The sequence below is a fragment of the Pogona vitticeps genome, chromosome 2 (genome assembly GCF_051106095.1).
Source record: "Pogona vitticeps strain Pit_001003342236 chromosome 2, PviZW2.1, whole genome shotgun sequence".
Classification (NCBI taxonomy): domain Eukaryota; kingdom Metazoa; phylum Chordata; class Lepidosauria; order Squamata; family Agamidae; genus Pogona; species Pogona vitticeps.
Window position 1 is genome coordinate 135,965,240 of NC_135784.1, and position 14,735 is coordinate 135,979,974.

At 42.7% G+C, this 14,735-nt stretch overlaps 1 protein-coding gene across 1 annotated transcript in view; it reads right to left on the minus strand.

Moving 5' to 3' along the window:
- The window catches only part of NUP85 (nucleoporin 85), a 45,925-nt gene that overhangs the window by 13,952 nt on the left and 17,238 nt on the right, over positions 1-14,735 (minus strand). The window contains exons 10-18 of the mRNA XM_020806309.3: positions 13,201-13,332; positions 12,579-12,685; positions 12,193-12,276; positions 10,419-10,484; positions 9,059-9,210; positions 8,848-8,965; positions 4,940-5,040; positions 3,864-4,015; positions 2,974-3,060 (exon numbers count right to left, since the gene is read on the minus strand). Coding sequence (XP_020661968.3) covers positions 2,974-3,060; positions 3,864-4,015; positions 4,940-5,040; positions 8,848-8,965; positions 9,059-9,210; positions 10,419-10,484; positions 12,193-12,276; positions 12,579-12,685; positions 13,201-13,332 — 999 coding nt within the window. The remainder of the gene's footprint in view (positions 1-2,973; positions 3,061-3,863; positions 4,016-4,939; positions 5,041-8,847; positions 8,966-9,058; positions 9,211-10,418; positions 10,485-12,192; positions 12,277-12,578; positions 12,686-13,200; positions 13,333-14,735) is intronic.

Genomic DNA, 14,735 nt, shown 5'->3' on the forward strand with positions numbered 1-14,735 from the left:
TTGTGATCTATGATGATTCCAAGATCTTTCTGGCTCATAGTATTGTGGACCCAGGTATGCCCCATTTTGTACCTTTGTGTTTGGTTTCTTTTTCCTAGGTGCAATACTTATCCCTGTTGAATTATATTCTATTGTTTTCAGCCCAGTGCTCAAGTTTATCTAGATAATTTTGTATTTTGTGTGTCCTTTTTTGTTTTCAGGTCCTCTCTGAACTTTCTTTGAAGCCACCCTGGCCTTTTTTTTTAATTGACTGTAATTGTGTCTTTAGAATATCCTTTAAAACTCCCACCCTTCTTGGATTCCTCTGCTTGTGTGCATGTTTGGCCTGGAATAAGGTGAAGAACCAGAGAGTTAGGACACAAAGATGGAGACCAATAGAACCAGAGGAACTATGGGACTTTGTATTTTTGGCTGTAAGCTCTCATAGTAAGAAATTAAACTACTGAACTGTGGAAGTTTTGAACTATGCTTTCAGTAAGTTGACAAAAAAATCATCTGCTACCTTGTTTCCCCGAAAATAAGACCTAACCTGAAAATAAGCCCTAGTGTGATCTTTCAGGATGCTCACAATATAAGCCCTAACCTAAAAATAAGCCCCAGTTAAGTGAAACCCCGCCCTCCACCATTGTGCAGCAACCAGAACAAGATATGACTGAGAAATAAAATATCCCCTGAAAATAAGCCCTAATGCTTTTTTTGGAGCAAAAATTAATATAAGACTCTGTCTTATTTTCGGGGAAACACGGTAATTGAGGGTGTAGAGCAAACTCGGGAGTTAAGAAGACCCTGGTATGAGGGTCCTCCTGAGCAAGCAGATTCCACACCTGTCCACTAAGTGATGGAAGACCCATTAAGCATTCCATACTTCACAACAGGTGATAAGGACCATATAGCTAGAAGGAAACAAAGAAACATCTAATGTGCATGCTCAGCTAGCAACCTGCCCAAAAGAATACAAAAGGAGGGGTCTGGGCAACCATAATTTGTCTGCTGAGACCGAAAAGCTTTTGGAACTAACTACTTTCTTTGGAACTTGGATGATGCAAATCAAGAATTCTTCTCTCTTTGGTGAGTATGTATGTGGTGTGAATGTGCTGAATGCATGAAACCCTTTTTATTAGAATTGTAATCAATAGCTAATAAAGTATATTCATTTTGCATTTATTAATTGTCTTGTGAGGGCCTTTGCTGTTTAATAATGTTCTTGGGATACAAAAGATCTAGTGGTCACCCTTTTGTGACAGCTACACTCTGCCTTGGTTTCCTCTGAAATCAAGAATTCTAGTAGAACATGGTCACTTTCACCCACCAAGTCATCTCTATTGTTAGAATCAAGTCAAGGACAGCTAGTCCTCTAGTTTCTTTCTCCATTTTCTGTAGGACAGAGTTATCAGCCACACAAGCCAGGAATTTCTTGGAAGGGCCATCCTTGGTAGAATTTGCCTCCCAACTGATATTAGGATAACTGAAATCTCCCATCACCACCACCACCACCACCACCACCACCACCACTACTACTACTACATTGTGTCTCTTTAAAATCCTTGCCATTTGTTTTTCAAAGGTTTCATCCACATCCTCTCCTTGATTGGGTAGGGGGTAGCAGACTCCAACTACCAAGCTCTTTTTGTTTTTCACCCCAATTACGTGGCTCCAGATGCTCTCTGGACATAGCTGTTAGCTGCTGTCATGAATGACTAAAGGCTAGCTGTGGAGTCCCAGAACAAAGACAGGAAGCGTTTCTAGGAGTGCCATTGCTCCCCGCGGTTAATAGGGAGACCCAGACCACCCCACCACCCTCTCCTCCTAAAAAAGAACACAGAAGTACTGACACCCAGGAATTGAAGGAAATCACCCAGAGTAAAGGGTGGAAAAATCAGGGGGTAGACACATGGGATCTGGTGTTGAAGAAGAGAGGGTTAAATGCAGCTACCCAGACAGACTGGGAAAGGGTGGGAAAGGAACAACAGTTGGTGGTGGAGGTGGGAGCGGGGAATATAAAAGTAGACTGGGATGAGATACCAAGGGGTTGGGAGATGATATGGGTTCAGGATCCCTGGACCGGAAAATGGGAGCAGGTGCGAGTGCCTCATGCAGAGGCTGAGAAGAGAAGGCGTCAAGGGGTGTCCCAGAGACCTTCGTATTGGGGTGAGTCCAAGACCAAGGAGTGGTGAAGAAAGATAAGGGAGGAGAAGGAAAGGATTTCCCGTGAACAAGAGGCTAAGTGGGCATGGCATTTGGAGGAGCTCCGGAAGACGGGCTGCTTCCCGGACCGTGGCTTGAACCCCAAGGAGAGGGATCCCTGTTATGGGGGTGGCTTGGAGATGAGGAGACCCTCCCCCTTCTAACTCCTGACGAAGAAGAACGTGAATCCCAAGAACCTGAAAAGGTGCTGGCTAGACCGTGGGATTTGAAGGACGTTAACCCGTTTAGTAACAGTTCATGGACACCCTTGCGTGCCACGTTCTGGCCGCAAGAGAAGTTAGTTGTAAAAAATGTTGATCTTTCTATACCTGCTCTCATGTTAATAAATCAAGAACATTTGTTTGAATCACAACAGCCTAATGTTTTATTTGGGAAAAAGGAGAGCCCCATAAACAAACCTTCACACTAGCTAAAAAAGCTGATATTTGAGGAGGCGTCACGTACGGCTCCTTTTGCAGCAGCTATGCTAGCTGGGATTTCTGGGAGTTGTAGTCCCACGAACATCCGGGGTCTCATGTGAACCACTATTCTAAGCAATCAGCCCCTGATGTTGGGAAAGTATGAAGGCAAGAGGAGAAGGGGACATCAGAGGACAAGATGGTTCGACAGTTTCATCGAAGCTACCAGCATGAATCTGACCAAACTCCGGGAGGCAGTGAAAGACTGCCTGTGGGGTCATGAAGAGTCGGACACGACTTAACAACTAAACAATAACAATTCTAAGCAGTCATTGTTCTTCAGCATAACACTTGGCCTTGAAAGGATTACCTGGAGCGTCTCCTTTTTTGAATCTGCTGCTGTCACATCTTCTAAACATTTCATCAATTCATATGTCTGATCAGCAGAGAATATCACCTGTAAGAAAATGGCAGTTGCTTTCATACAAGCAAAATTTCTCCCAACCTTTATTTCTTGGTGGACTTTGAAGCCTTGACTCCACAGCCTATCAGACCTGTAAGCATGAACTATGTCACTTCAGTGGCTGCTGGAGAGAAAACACTGAAAAAGGCATCTATAGTGTGTGTTCCCATTTAGATTGGCTTGCTTAGCTGCAGTTTCCAGGTCAATCAATGTAATAGGCATCCAAGAAGGTATGGTGTTAGAACAGTCTCACGTCTTGTGGTAGCTGTGAGCTGTAAGGGCCAGACACAACTGGTTTCAACAAACCATCATTCGCATTACTCACCAAACCCTGAAAAAGATGCAGAGTTAACCAATCCTGCTGCAAGAACAGCCCCTTGAGAAATTAGTACAGGGGAGCTGAACCATAAGGGAAATTGTGCACTTTATGTTTTATAGCAAGTGCAAAGTGAACAGAATCCATCTGTGGCAAAGCTAAGCTCTTGGAGAAGTAAGTCTGCCCAGCCAAAGCAGCAAAAAATCAAAGGGGAAGATCATTTGGCTATTCATCTCCTGTGTGAACACCACAGACAGGAGTTTCAGCAACTACATGGAGTGCACTCCATAATCTGCCCCCACTGCGGGAACCATGACCAGAATATAGACCAGGAGCTCTATGGGGTCTTTTTCCCCACCCTAGAAAGCTCCTGAGGCCTACAGCTTTTCTGTGTAGTACAAACTCTTTTTAGCGTAAAGGGTGCATTCCTTAAACAACACCCATCAGATAATAATCTGCTGTTCAGAAACAGTACACTTGCCTCTTTCTGCTCGAGCAAAGGAAGGGCATCCGTCAACAGGGTCATCCAGAAGGAGCATGGTGCGATGCGAGCGGTCATCAACATTAGCAGCAGCTTGGCTGCTGCAAAGAACTGCTTCTCACCATACATCCGATGAAATTCCCGGTATTTTCCTATACCCAAATGGCAAGACAAGTGTGTCAGATTCGCAGAAGACTACCCTACTGGCTCACAAAGCCATTCCTTTGTCATTGACCCACCATAATAAGCACAGTAGCTGCTTTAGTTGATTGAATCACATTTATGCCAATAGGACAAGTCAGGCTTAATTGCTACTGGACCTGGTCTATCATACAGAGGAAGTATAGCCACTACCATTTAAGGGGGTCTATTTGTTTCTGTAAATTGGAACAGTTTTCAAAGTCCCGAAAATCCCAGCTTTCAATTAGGAAACAAAATATATATCAAGACAGTGCAGTTGAAGGGTGGTTCTCAAGCTTTGGCACTCCAGATTTGTTTGCTCCACAAACACCACTTCCACTGAGATCAATTTCTCTTATTTTGCTCTCACAGTGCCTTTATCTTGAGCAGAGAAGAGCACTGGCTATGCCATTCTCTTACTGATAATGGTGAAGAAGTAGTAAGACTTATACAATCATAAGCACAACTGCATTGTCTTACTTTAATATCGATGCCCATGACTGACTGAAACTTCCACCTGGATGAATTAGTGATAAGGCCAAAAGCAGTATAATCAATTTCAGTACAACAGTCTGAGCTGCCACCAGTCAGAGACATATGGGCCCAGTGCATTTGGAAACATTTCCTGTGATGGTGTCTTTAAAACAAAGATTGCCTTTGTGAAGAAATTTACTTAAATAAATGTTATTACTGTATTACCTTTAAAAAAAAAAGAAAAGAAAAAAAGAAAAAAAAGGCATGACAACTGTCACATGTTGCACTCCCGGGTTTTCTGAAATGTTGGAATTTTCACTGCCTTAAGCACATCAAAATATACCGTAGTTAATATTTTTGCTAGTGGCATAATCTTATACTGTATTGTTCAATTTTGGAATGCTGTATATAATAGCACTCACCTAAAAACGTCAGGCGATCGCTAAGAAGCATGGAGGGTCCCAAGTTGTCAATGAGGTCCAAGTCTGAAAAGCTGCCTCTTTCACAGTATTCCTTCAGAAACCTTGGGGGAGGGGCAAGAGGGAAACCAAAGTGGCACCGTAACCATCAATATGTATGCACTGCTGTTTCATTCTAACAAATCCTCACCTTCCAAGCAAGCGCTGGAAAAACTAAAAGCTTACAAGGATGAGGGGTGTTGCCCTTTTGGCACTGAAGTGTTTCTAGTCTTCCAAGAGTCAGGTTCCATAGTCTTCTCTGAATTAAAATTGGAGAGATGCTTCCTTTATACCCCAAAAACTATTTTGTTTTAATTTTCTAAGAGTTTGGCAATCTACAGAATGACCAACCCACAAAGGAGCTCCCTCTCCCCACCCAACAACCCTGGTGTTTCAGCATCTCTGCCAGTTTCTCTTGCATCACAATTCTGTGAATTTTGGTAAAGCCAATCCAAACAAATTTTCGCTCATTCATGTCCTGGTCTGGGTGTGGTAAAGGTAAAGGTTCCCTTTGACATTTAGTCCAATCGTGTCCGACTCTAGGGCGTGGTGCTCATTCCTGTTTCCAAGCCGTAGAGCCAGCGTTTGTCCGAAGACAATCTTCCGTGGTCACGTGGCCAGCACAACTAGACACGGAACGCTGTTACCTTCCCACCGAGGTGGTACCTATTCATCTACTTACATTTTTACATGCTTTCGAACTGCTAGGTCTGAGTGTGAGCCACTGCTTTATCACACATGCTGCAGATTTGCCCATCCCATACAAAGCCACAAAGGTGACCCATAGAGTGGTACCCTAAAAATGGTAATAGAGTCTGGTAATTGATGGCCTATTATCTACACCTGCTGCCATAAGTAGTAACTGCACAGTTACTGTACTACTACTACTAGTGCTACTACTAATATTGTTGTTCAGTCGTTAAGTCGTGTCCGACTCTTCGTGACCCCATGGACCAGAGCACGCAGGCCCTCCTGTCTTCCACTACTTAACTATTCAGCAATTGTATTTCTTATTGTATGCCTCAATTTCTGAGTAGCAATTTGCTGCAGCAATTTTTCCCACTTTACTTAATCGGCGAGTGTGAGGAAGAGGATTGTGGCCAGTAATCTAGAAAATGCCCTGTGAAGGGAAACCCCTCCCCCCGTATCTAGAAGAGTTTGAGGGTTTTTAAAAAAAAGAAGTGACTGAGTGAATACAATCCAGAATACAACCCCCCACAAGATATAAATAACTAAGACTAGAGCTCTCATTCTCTGACCTGCCCCCTCCCAAGAAAGAAAAGGGAACAGCAAATGATACCTTTTTAAGCCTTTGTTTTCTTAACAAAAGACAGGTAGCTTGACAGCACAGTGCTTTGTTTCTCCACCTAGTTTCAGAGATATTCCTGCCTCAAGTGACTTTCCATGGTCTAAAAGCTGGAGCTGGCACTTAGGAGAGGGAGAATCCCCATATTTGCATATGGTTTACAGTACATCTTAAAATGGCTTAGAAGAGTTGTCACAGACTAAGAAAGCTGGAACCAAGTTTCTACACCTCGTTCACCACAGGCTTTCTCTTTTCCCCCCAGCTATAAAAGAAAGTTGACACATCTGATTACTATGAGAGAGACGGCTAGTGGTACTGTGGCCTCCATTTGCTGGCAGAGTAGGTCCTGGTCTTTGTCCCATGTGTAACTTTTATGAGACACTAAGTGGGAAATGCCAGATGTTCAAGTTGGATTCAGAAAAGGAAGACACACCAGAGATCATGTTGCACATATATGTTGGCTAATGGGGTGTCCTGAGGAATTTCAGAAGAAAATCAGTTTGTATTTTTTAAGATTACAGGAAAGCCTTGACTGTATAGATCAGTGGTTCTTAACCTTTGTTACTCGGATGCTTTTGAACTGCAACTCCCAGAAACCCCAGTCAGGACAGCTGGTGGTGAAGGCTTCTGGGAGTTGCAGTCCAAAACTCCTGAGTAACCCAAGGTTAAGAACCAGTGGTATAGATGGTGGAAACTCTGTTACTGTTGTGTTGTTCCATAAAGTCAAGTCACCTCCACCTTATGGTCAACTTATGAAGGAGTGACCTCCAAGATGTCCTGTCCTCAACAATTCTGCTTAGCTCTTGTAAACTCAAGCCTGTGGCTTCCCTTTAGGGAGTCATTCCATCTTGTATTTGGCCTTCCTCTTCTTCCACTACCTTCAACCTCTCCCAGCATTATTGTCTTTTCCACAGAATCCTGCTTTCTCATGATGTGCCCAAAGCAGAACAGCCTCGGTTTCATCATTTTTACTCCAGAGTTAGTTCAGGCTTGATTTGTTCTAGGACCTACTTGACAGTCCAGGATACCTGCAAAACTATGGATCAGGAAATGGGAATGCTACAACACTGATTTCACTGGTGTGCAAACTATACTCTGCACAAGAGGCTACTTTTAGGCCAAAGATAGAGAAACAGAACGCTTTTCCATAGGAAAAGATAACAGACAAGGCTGTATTTCATCTCCCTATTGGTTCAATCTATATGCAGAACCTATCATATAGAAAACTAGATTAGACTGAGATGAGGAACAGTAAAAACTAGTGGAAGAAACTTAAAACTTTTTAGATAAGCAGATGACATTATTACTGGCAGAAATAGCAATGACTTGAAAGAACTAGAGGTAAAACTTAAAGAGCTGCAACAGCAGGATTATAGCTAAAGACAGAGAAGACAAAAAATACCAACTATAGGAGAATGACATACCTTTTGTGCATTCAATAATGAAAGTGAGATTGCTAAAGATTTTCCATAATATGGCTCAGTCATCAATACAAATGAAGACTGCAGCCAAGAAGAAAAATGACAACTCAGATTTGGAAGGACATCTACGAAGGGACTAGAAAAGATACTCAAATGGAAGGATGCATCACCACAGACTAAAATTAACTCATATTCCTGGTTGCTATGCATGGGTGTGAAAAACTGGACTGTTAAGAAACCTGATGTTTGCAGAGGGGGGCAGAATTGATTTGTTAGGAACATAGCATTGAAGGAGACTGATTTAGCTATCACAGACTGCCAGAAAGACCACCAAGTGGATTCTAGATCAAATCAAGTCTGAACGCTCTCTCTAGAAACTAAAAAGACTAAAATAAACAGAGGCCACTGTGCTTTGGCTATATTCACAAAAGCACAAGAGTCAATGAAATAGGTAATAATGCTAAAGAAAGCTGAAGGCAGTAGAAAAAGAGAAAAAACAAAGTAGGTGATGCCTTGATTCAAATAAAGGAAGTCACAGCCTCTACTTCGCAAAATCTGAGCAGGGCTGTCAATGACAGGAGCTTTTGGAAGTTATTAATTCATACAGTCACCTTGTCAGACAGAACTCTGGAGCATATAACAACAATAGTATGTTAAGAACAAATATGCTGGAAATGGAAAACGGCACTTTCCTCCCAACTATAACAGGTGCCTGACAGGGATGTATTATTCCTTTATGTAAGGTGTTTCCTACGGATATCACATCTTATCATGCTTGTATACAGAAAGCCCCAAATGTGACCAAGCATCATCTACCTCTAACCATTAAGCTGTCACCAATTACCATGCCTGCAGAGGCCAATTTGGGCTCAGGTTTTGTACTCTAACCTAGCAGTTCGAAAGCATGTAAATGCGAGTAGATAACTAGGTACCACCTTGGTGGGAAGGTAAAACGGCGTTCCCTAGTCACTGTGGCTACATGGCAACAGAAACTGTCTTCGGACAAACACTGGCTCTACGGCTTAAAAACAGTCGGACACGAATGGACTAAAAGTGTCAAGGGGAACCTTTACCTTTCACCTTTGTACTCAAACACCCAGACTTCCCCCAAACCTTCTCTGATCTCTTCCTGTCGGAAGCCTCACCTGTCTGATATCAGGGTAGCAAAAGCAGCATCCTTTGCTCGGATGCTCCAAGACAGAGCTGAGCCAAGGCGATTGTTCCGGACAGCTTTCATAGCCATGATTTTACAGATGCTACGAACTGGTGTGGGAGGGAGAGAGAAGAAGGGATACTCAGCAGTTGCCATTTACACTGACACATGGCTACATTCTGAACATTAACACCAAGTTCTACCTTGTTCACTCATCATTCTCTGCTCACAGATCCTCAATACTTTCAGAGCTTTACGTTCTGTGTCCAGAGGGACCTGTTCAATATGATGCTCCAAATAGGCTCTGCCATATGCTGGACAGTGGTCGAAATAGTCTACTGCAAGTTGCCATAAACTGCAAAGGAGGAACAAGAATGACTCCACGGCTTTTTTTCAGGAGACAGCTGCCACAGACTTCCTTACTAAAATACACAAAGCTACAGCAGCACAACACAAACACAGGAGAAAAGTGTGAACACCTGCAGTCTTTTTACAGCTTCCTTTACAGAAACTGTTCCTAGGGAACCCCAAAGCACTTCAGTGAGACAACTTTGCAAAATGAGAGATTAATTTGAAATAATTTCTGAATATCTTTTATGAAACATTGCCTCTCGTGTTTATTTCAAGGAAATTCTTGTTTAAAGTATCTTGTGTTCTGTAGGAGCAGCTTCTGAAAAAGAACATCTGTGCAATATAGAATTATAGGCTGTGTGCCTGCTGCACTAAAACTTGTTCTTGCCCACATGGTAAATTATGAGAATTTGATTTGATTCGACTTAATTAATTAATTTTCCTTTTACAGGTTCCAAAAGCTGTAAAAATGATAGCATCGCATTTCCTAAAATATTTAAATAAATTAGAACCCAGTTAGGAAACACAAAGGGGTATTTTTGTGTGTGGTTAAATCTTGAAAAGTTCAATTAGCAGCCCCGCTTTAGATACAGTTGAAAATGACTTAGCCTTGTTAAACAAATGGAACTTAGCTTAGTCATAACTATTTTTGGTATTTATTTCCATTACAGTTACTCACAACTGGTTTGAAATAAATCAGAGCCATTATGACCAAGAATCCCTGGCCTGTTAAGCCTTATCAGTCACTACATTTGACCAGCAACTTGAACCAGGCGCCATATTCATTCAGAGCGCCTAATCATCAAAAGATCCACTATAAGAAACTGCCTAAGCACAGAAAGTAATAGCCCACTTACCCTCAACTCCTCCCTCCACCTCCTTGTTTGCTTGGATAGTTCAGAATGAAGTCAAATTTTCCTCTTCCCTACTTACACATCTCCTAATGCAAGAAACATCAGGAGGGCTCACCCATCTGAAATGCACCATTTCTCCAACCCAATAGCAAGGGAAGCGGAGGTGTCATTTTCAAGTAAAACCTTTGCGTGTTCAAGCCAACACCGTCATGAATGCAGCCGGAGACCCTTCAGGTTAGGGTTAGACCTTTGGCTAGACTCTACCGAGAAGCCATAGGGTGAACACTGCTATTCTAAACAGATGTCCTGCTCCTGCCTTGCCACCCCACGGCAAGACTTAAAAGAAAAGAGATGCTACCTGTGATGAGAGAAGAGTCCAGAAGCATATTCCAGCAGGAGGTATTCACGCATATTGGAACCAAAGCTGAAAGAGGAACATGTTGTATTAAATTTCCTACTACCAGGTGATAATTTCCATCAAATGTAAGGCTACTACAGATACAATATTTTTTATTATTCAAGATCTCAAGCCCATTTCCTTCTGTGTCAACATCACTTCTGAATTATTACTAAGGATTCACAAATCTTTCATAAATAAAATTGTTCTTAACAAGTGAAATTTATCTAAGCTAAAAAAAAATTCCATTCTGTTCCATGAAGAACATTTTAAAAAGGAAATTTCTCTTTCCCCTGCTTACCTGCACATTAAAATTACCCTATGGCTCAAGCACATGGATGAAAATGTGTTGCCTAGTAGAATAAGTAGCACTAAAGTAGGCCCATTTAGTACGCCCATCTATTGGGATTTGGAGACTTGACTCCTCCATGAGTTCCATTGATTCAAATGGGCCTACTCTAACTGCAACTTAACTATGCTAAAGGAAGTCATAGTTATAATAGGTCCATTTGAATCAATAAAACTTACAGTTGTTGATTCACTAAATTTCCATGGATTAAGTGGGCCTAATTTATGTAGAGCAATTTACTACACTAAGCAACAGGATTTGGGCCACTAATTTCATCTGCACTGTCTGCATCTGCACTGCACTGCCTATTGCCACTAACAGGACTCTCCAAGCTGTCAGCCAGAGATTTTCATGCAATTCTTCCCAGCAAAGGTCCTTTTCATGGAGGAGCACAACTGGGTCCTTCTGCAGATAAAAGAAGAACACACTTTTGCACTAACCTGTGGTGACTTTTTCCAATAAAGGAAAAGTAGTAACACCTTAAGATCCAAGGAGTGTCAATCTTAATCTAGACATATTTTGCTACTGTTTTTCTTTTTCCTGTTCGTCATTCCTCTCTCCCTTACTGCTCTTATAACAAGGGAAAGTGAGACTGAGATATTATTAAATCTGAAATTCGTGCTTTCTGCTTTTCACAGCTTTCCCAGATATGCAGAAATACATTCCACAACAGGATTTTATCTTTCCTTATGAGTAATGTGAATTGCGTTCTTCCAAAATAAATAAAATAAAAAGCTACCTTTTTCACAGGAAAAAAAACCACAGTTCTTGGAAGGGATGCAGCAATGTCAAAAATTATTCTGGGCAGAAAGCACATAACTATAGTGGGAGTTTAAAATATAACCATACTGTTTGGAATATTTAAAAAAAGGCAGCATTGCATTGCATGATTAATATGAACAAAATACCAGAAAGAATGTTAGTAGTACTATGTTGTTTCTAAGAACTAACAGGAGGTACCAGGATTGTGAGCTAGAAGTGGCCAGTTCGAGTATCTCCCCAGTCATGAAAACATTAGATGGTTGTTAGGCAAGCTACTGTTCCCTTAAGCTTGGCTCGACATCTAAAAAAAGTGCTAATATGTGCCTATTTTATGGAACACTTGTATGATTATCAAGATAATCCAATATGAAGCACTTTGACCTCTCCCAAGTGTTTCACAAATACTGTATTAAGAACATATATTTTTAAAGACAGCTTAAAACGAAGCATCTTTTAAAAGCAAACAAACACATTAAAAATCAGTATTACAAATTGAATGTTAAGAGTTATCCTTGTGGGTACTTTTGATATTAAGTATTTTCTCTTTGAATTGCTAGACCACTAGAGAACTTCTTAGGCAGCATCAGGCACAGAGGAACTAAGAACAAAGTAAGGAGGACTCACTAAAGGTTGTGAGACTGGAGAAGATTGCAATGGTCCAGCAGATCTGTCAGATGAGCTACAAACCACCAGTTGCTCAAAGCGATGCTGTACAAACAAGGAATGCAAAGAAAGAAACAAAATATTATCATTTAAAACATGCTGTTAAATTTTTCACTCTCGGATAAACAACGGTCTTCCTTTCACTCCAGTTGACAGACCTCTTCGTGTCTGGCAGAATCACATTTACTGTTGTGCATGCTTTTGTCCACTACGTTTTTGTTTTAAAAGGAATTTCCTTTCTTTATGCACCCCGCTTTTATATTCACAAGACTTTTGCCCCGTAAACAAATCCTAGACTGTGATTCTGACACATAACAGGTGCCCCCAAAACAAAGACTGAGAGTCACCTGCATTCTTTAATGACTTGATGGATATCAAATTCAAAGGCTGCCAGCAAGATGATGTCTAAAGGCTCAGGGCTGCTTTCTCCGCCCAGGAACATATCTAAGCTGGACTGTAGAATACACAAAAAGATACAACATGCTCAGTCTGGAGGATGTATGTACCTGCATCAACCTTGGCTATGCTTTTCTGTAACACACGGGGTGGGGGAATACCTAAGAGAATAAAATGACAAGCAGATTACAGTACTTAAAATGTACATTCAACAGCTTTTTCGACCATACTGTGATTGCACTGTAAGTACTAAAGGCAAAAGCAGCAGCAGGGTTTCCTGAATCAGGGTTAGCAAAGTCATTAAATGTGTTGACAGCTCTGTTTTTGTCCCAATGCTACCTGCTGCAATATGATAACAACGTGGAAGCTTTCTTAAATTTGCTGCTACTTGAACTTCTTATGAGAAGAAGGAATGAATGGGACTGTCTTGTACACTTGCTTCCACCACTGCTCCTCCCTCTGTAATGAGAAGCCTGATGAGAAAAAGCTCGGGGTATCACTCTCAGCTATCTTTCCGCTTGCATGGCTAACAGAGTGCAACTGGCAAAATAGCGAATTTATTTTGTATTTCACCTGTGCATAGAGATGGAGTTCCACATGCTTCACGGTAGGGTGACAGTACAAGAGCCGGGTTACCAGAAAATGGTACCATGTAGTCAGGAGGTCTTTCTTCTCTAAAATGGTTTTCTCGTCTCCAAGTAAGATCTATTGGACAAAGAAGAAAAACTCCTTAAATGTCCCCCTCAGAGTCCTTACAGAGTATTTGATTTTTTTTTTTAGCCCTAAGAAATTACTCTTTAAATAACTGCTTTTGTCTTCAGAGGTCATGGAGCCTCTCAATCTTTTATGAAAACACAGGATTGGGGGGGGGAGTGGTGAAGACTAACAAATGTACAGTGGTGCCTCGCTTAACGAGTGCCCCGTTTAACGAAAAAATCGCATAGGCACCATTTTCCCCCAGCTGAGCGGCGGGAGCTTTGAAGCCCCGCTGCTCAGCTGGGGGAAAATGTCGGCAGTGGGCTGCGGCCTCGGAAGGACCCCGAAGCCACCGTCCCCTGCCGACAATTCCCTTCCGAGCTCCGGGGACAGGCTGAGGGGTGAATCGGGAAGCTTGAAGCCTCTCCGCGCCGCCTACCCCGGCCGTTCCCGGACTTCCAGAAGTCCGGGAACAGCCTGGGTAAGCAGCGCGGAGAGGCTTCAAGCTCCCCGGTCCACCCCCCAGCCTGTCCCCGCCGCTTAAAGCCTCCTTGCGCCGCCTACCCAGCCTGTTCTCGGACACCTAGGTGTCCGAGAACAGCCTGGGTAGGCGGCGCAGGGAGGCTACCGGCATCGGAGACAGGCTGGGGGGTGGACCGGGGAGCTTGAAGCCTCTCCGCGCCGCCTACCCCGGCCGTTCCCGGACTTCTGAAAGTCCGGGAACGGCCTGGGTAAGCAGCGCGGAGAGGCTTCAAGCTTCCCGATTCACCCCCCAGCCTGTCCCCGGAGCTCGGAAGGGAATTGTCGGCAGGGGACGGTGGCTTCGGGGTCCTTCCGAGGCCGCAGCCCACTGCCAACATTTTCCCCCAGCTGAGCAGCGGGGCTTGGATCCGAGCCACGGCGGCTACCCCAGCCATGGCCGGACTCTAGGGAGTCCAGCCATGGCTGAGGTAGCCGCTGTGGGTCAGATCCAAGCCGCGGGGGGAGAGAGAAAACCGGATAATCCGTTCCAATTGGAACGGATTAACTGGTTTTCAATGCATTCCTATGGGAAATGGTGCTTCACATAACGATGTTTTCACATAACGTTTTTTTTTCTGGAACCAATTAACATCGTTATGCGAGGCACCACTGTAATACTAATATATGTAATATTTCATTTTTGTGAACGTTTAAAAATAATGTTTTCCAGCTCTGCAGGAGGGAAAAGAACACAACAACAAAATATAGACTTTTAAAATGTCCAGAACTTCTGATGAACCTGATTGGCGGTTCCTTCTCATCTGCCACAGTCAAAACTACATGCACAGGGCAGAAGAATACAGTAAAAGCAACCTGATCTGAAAACTTTTAATACCTTAATAATACCAGCTCTCCAAGATCAACTGCTATTGGTGCATTCTTCCCCTCCT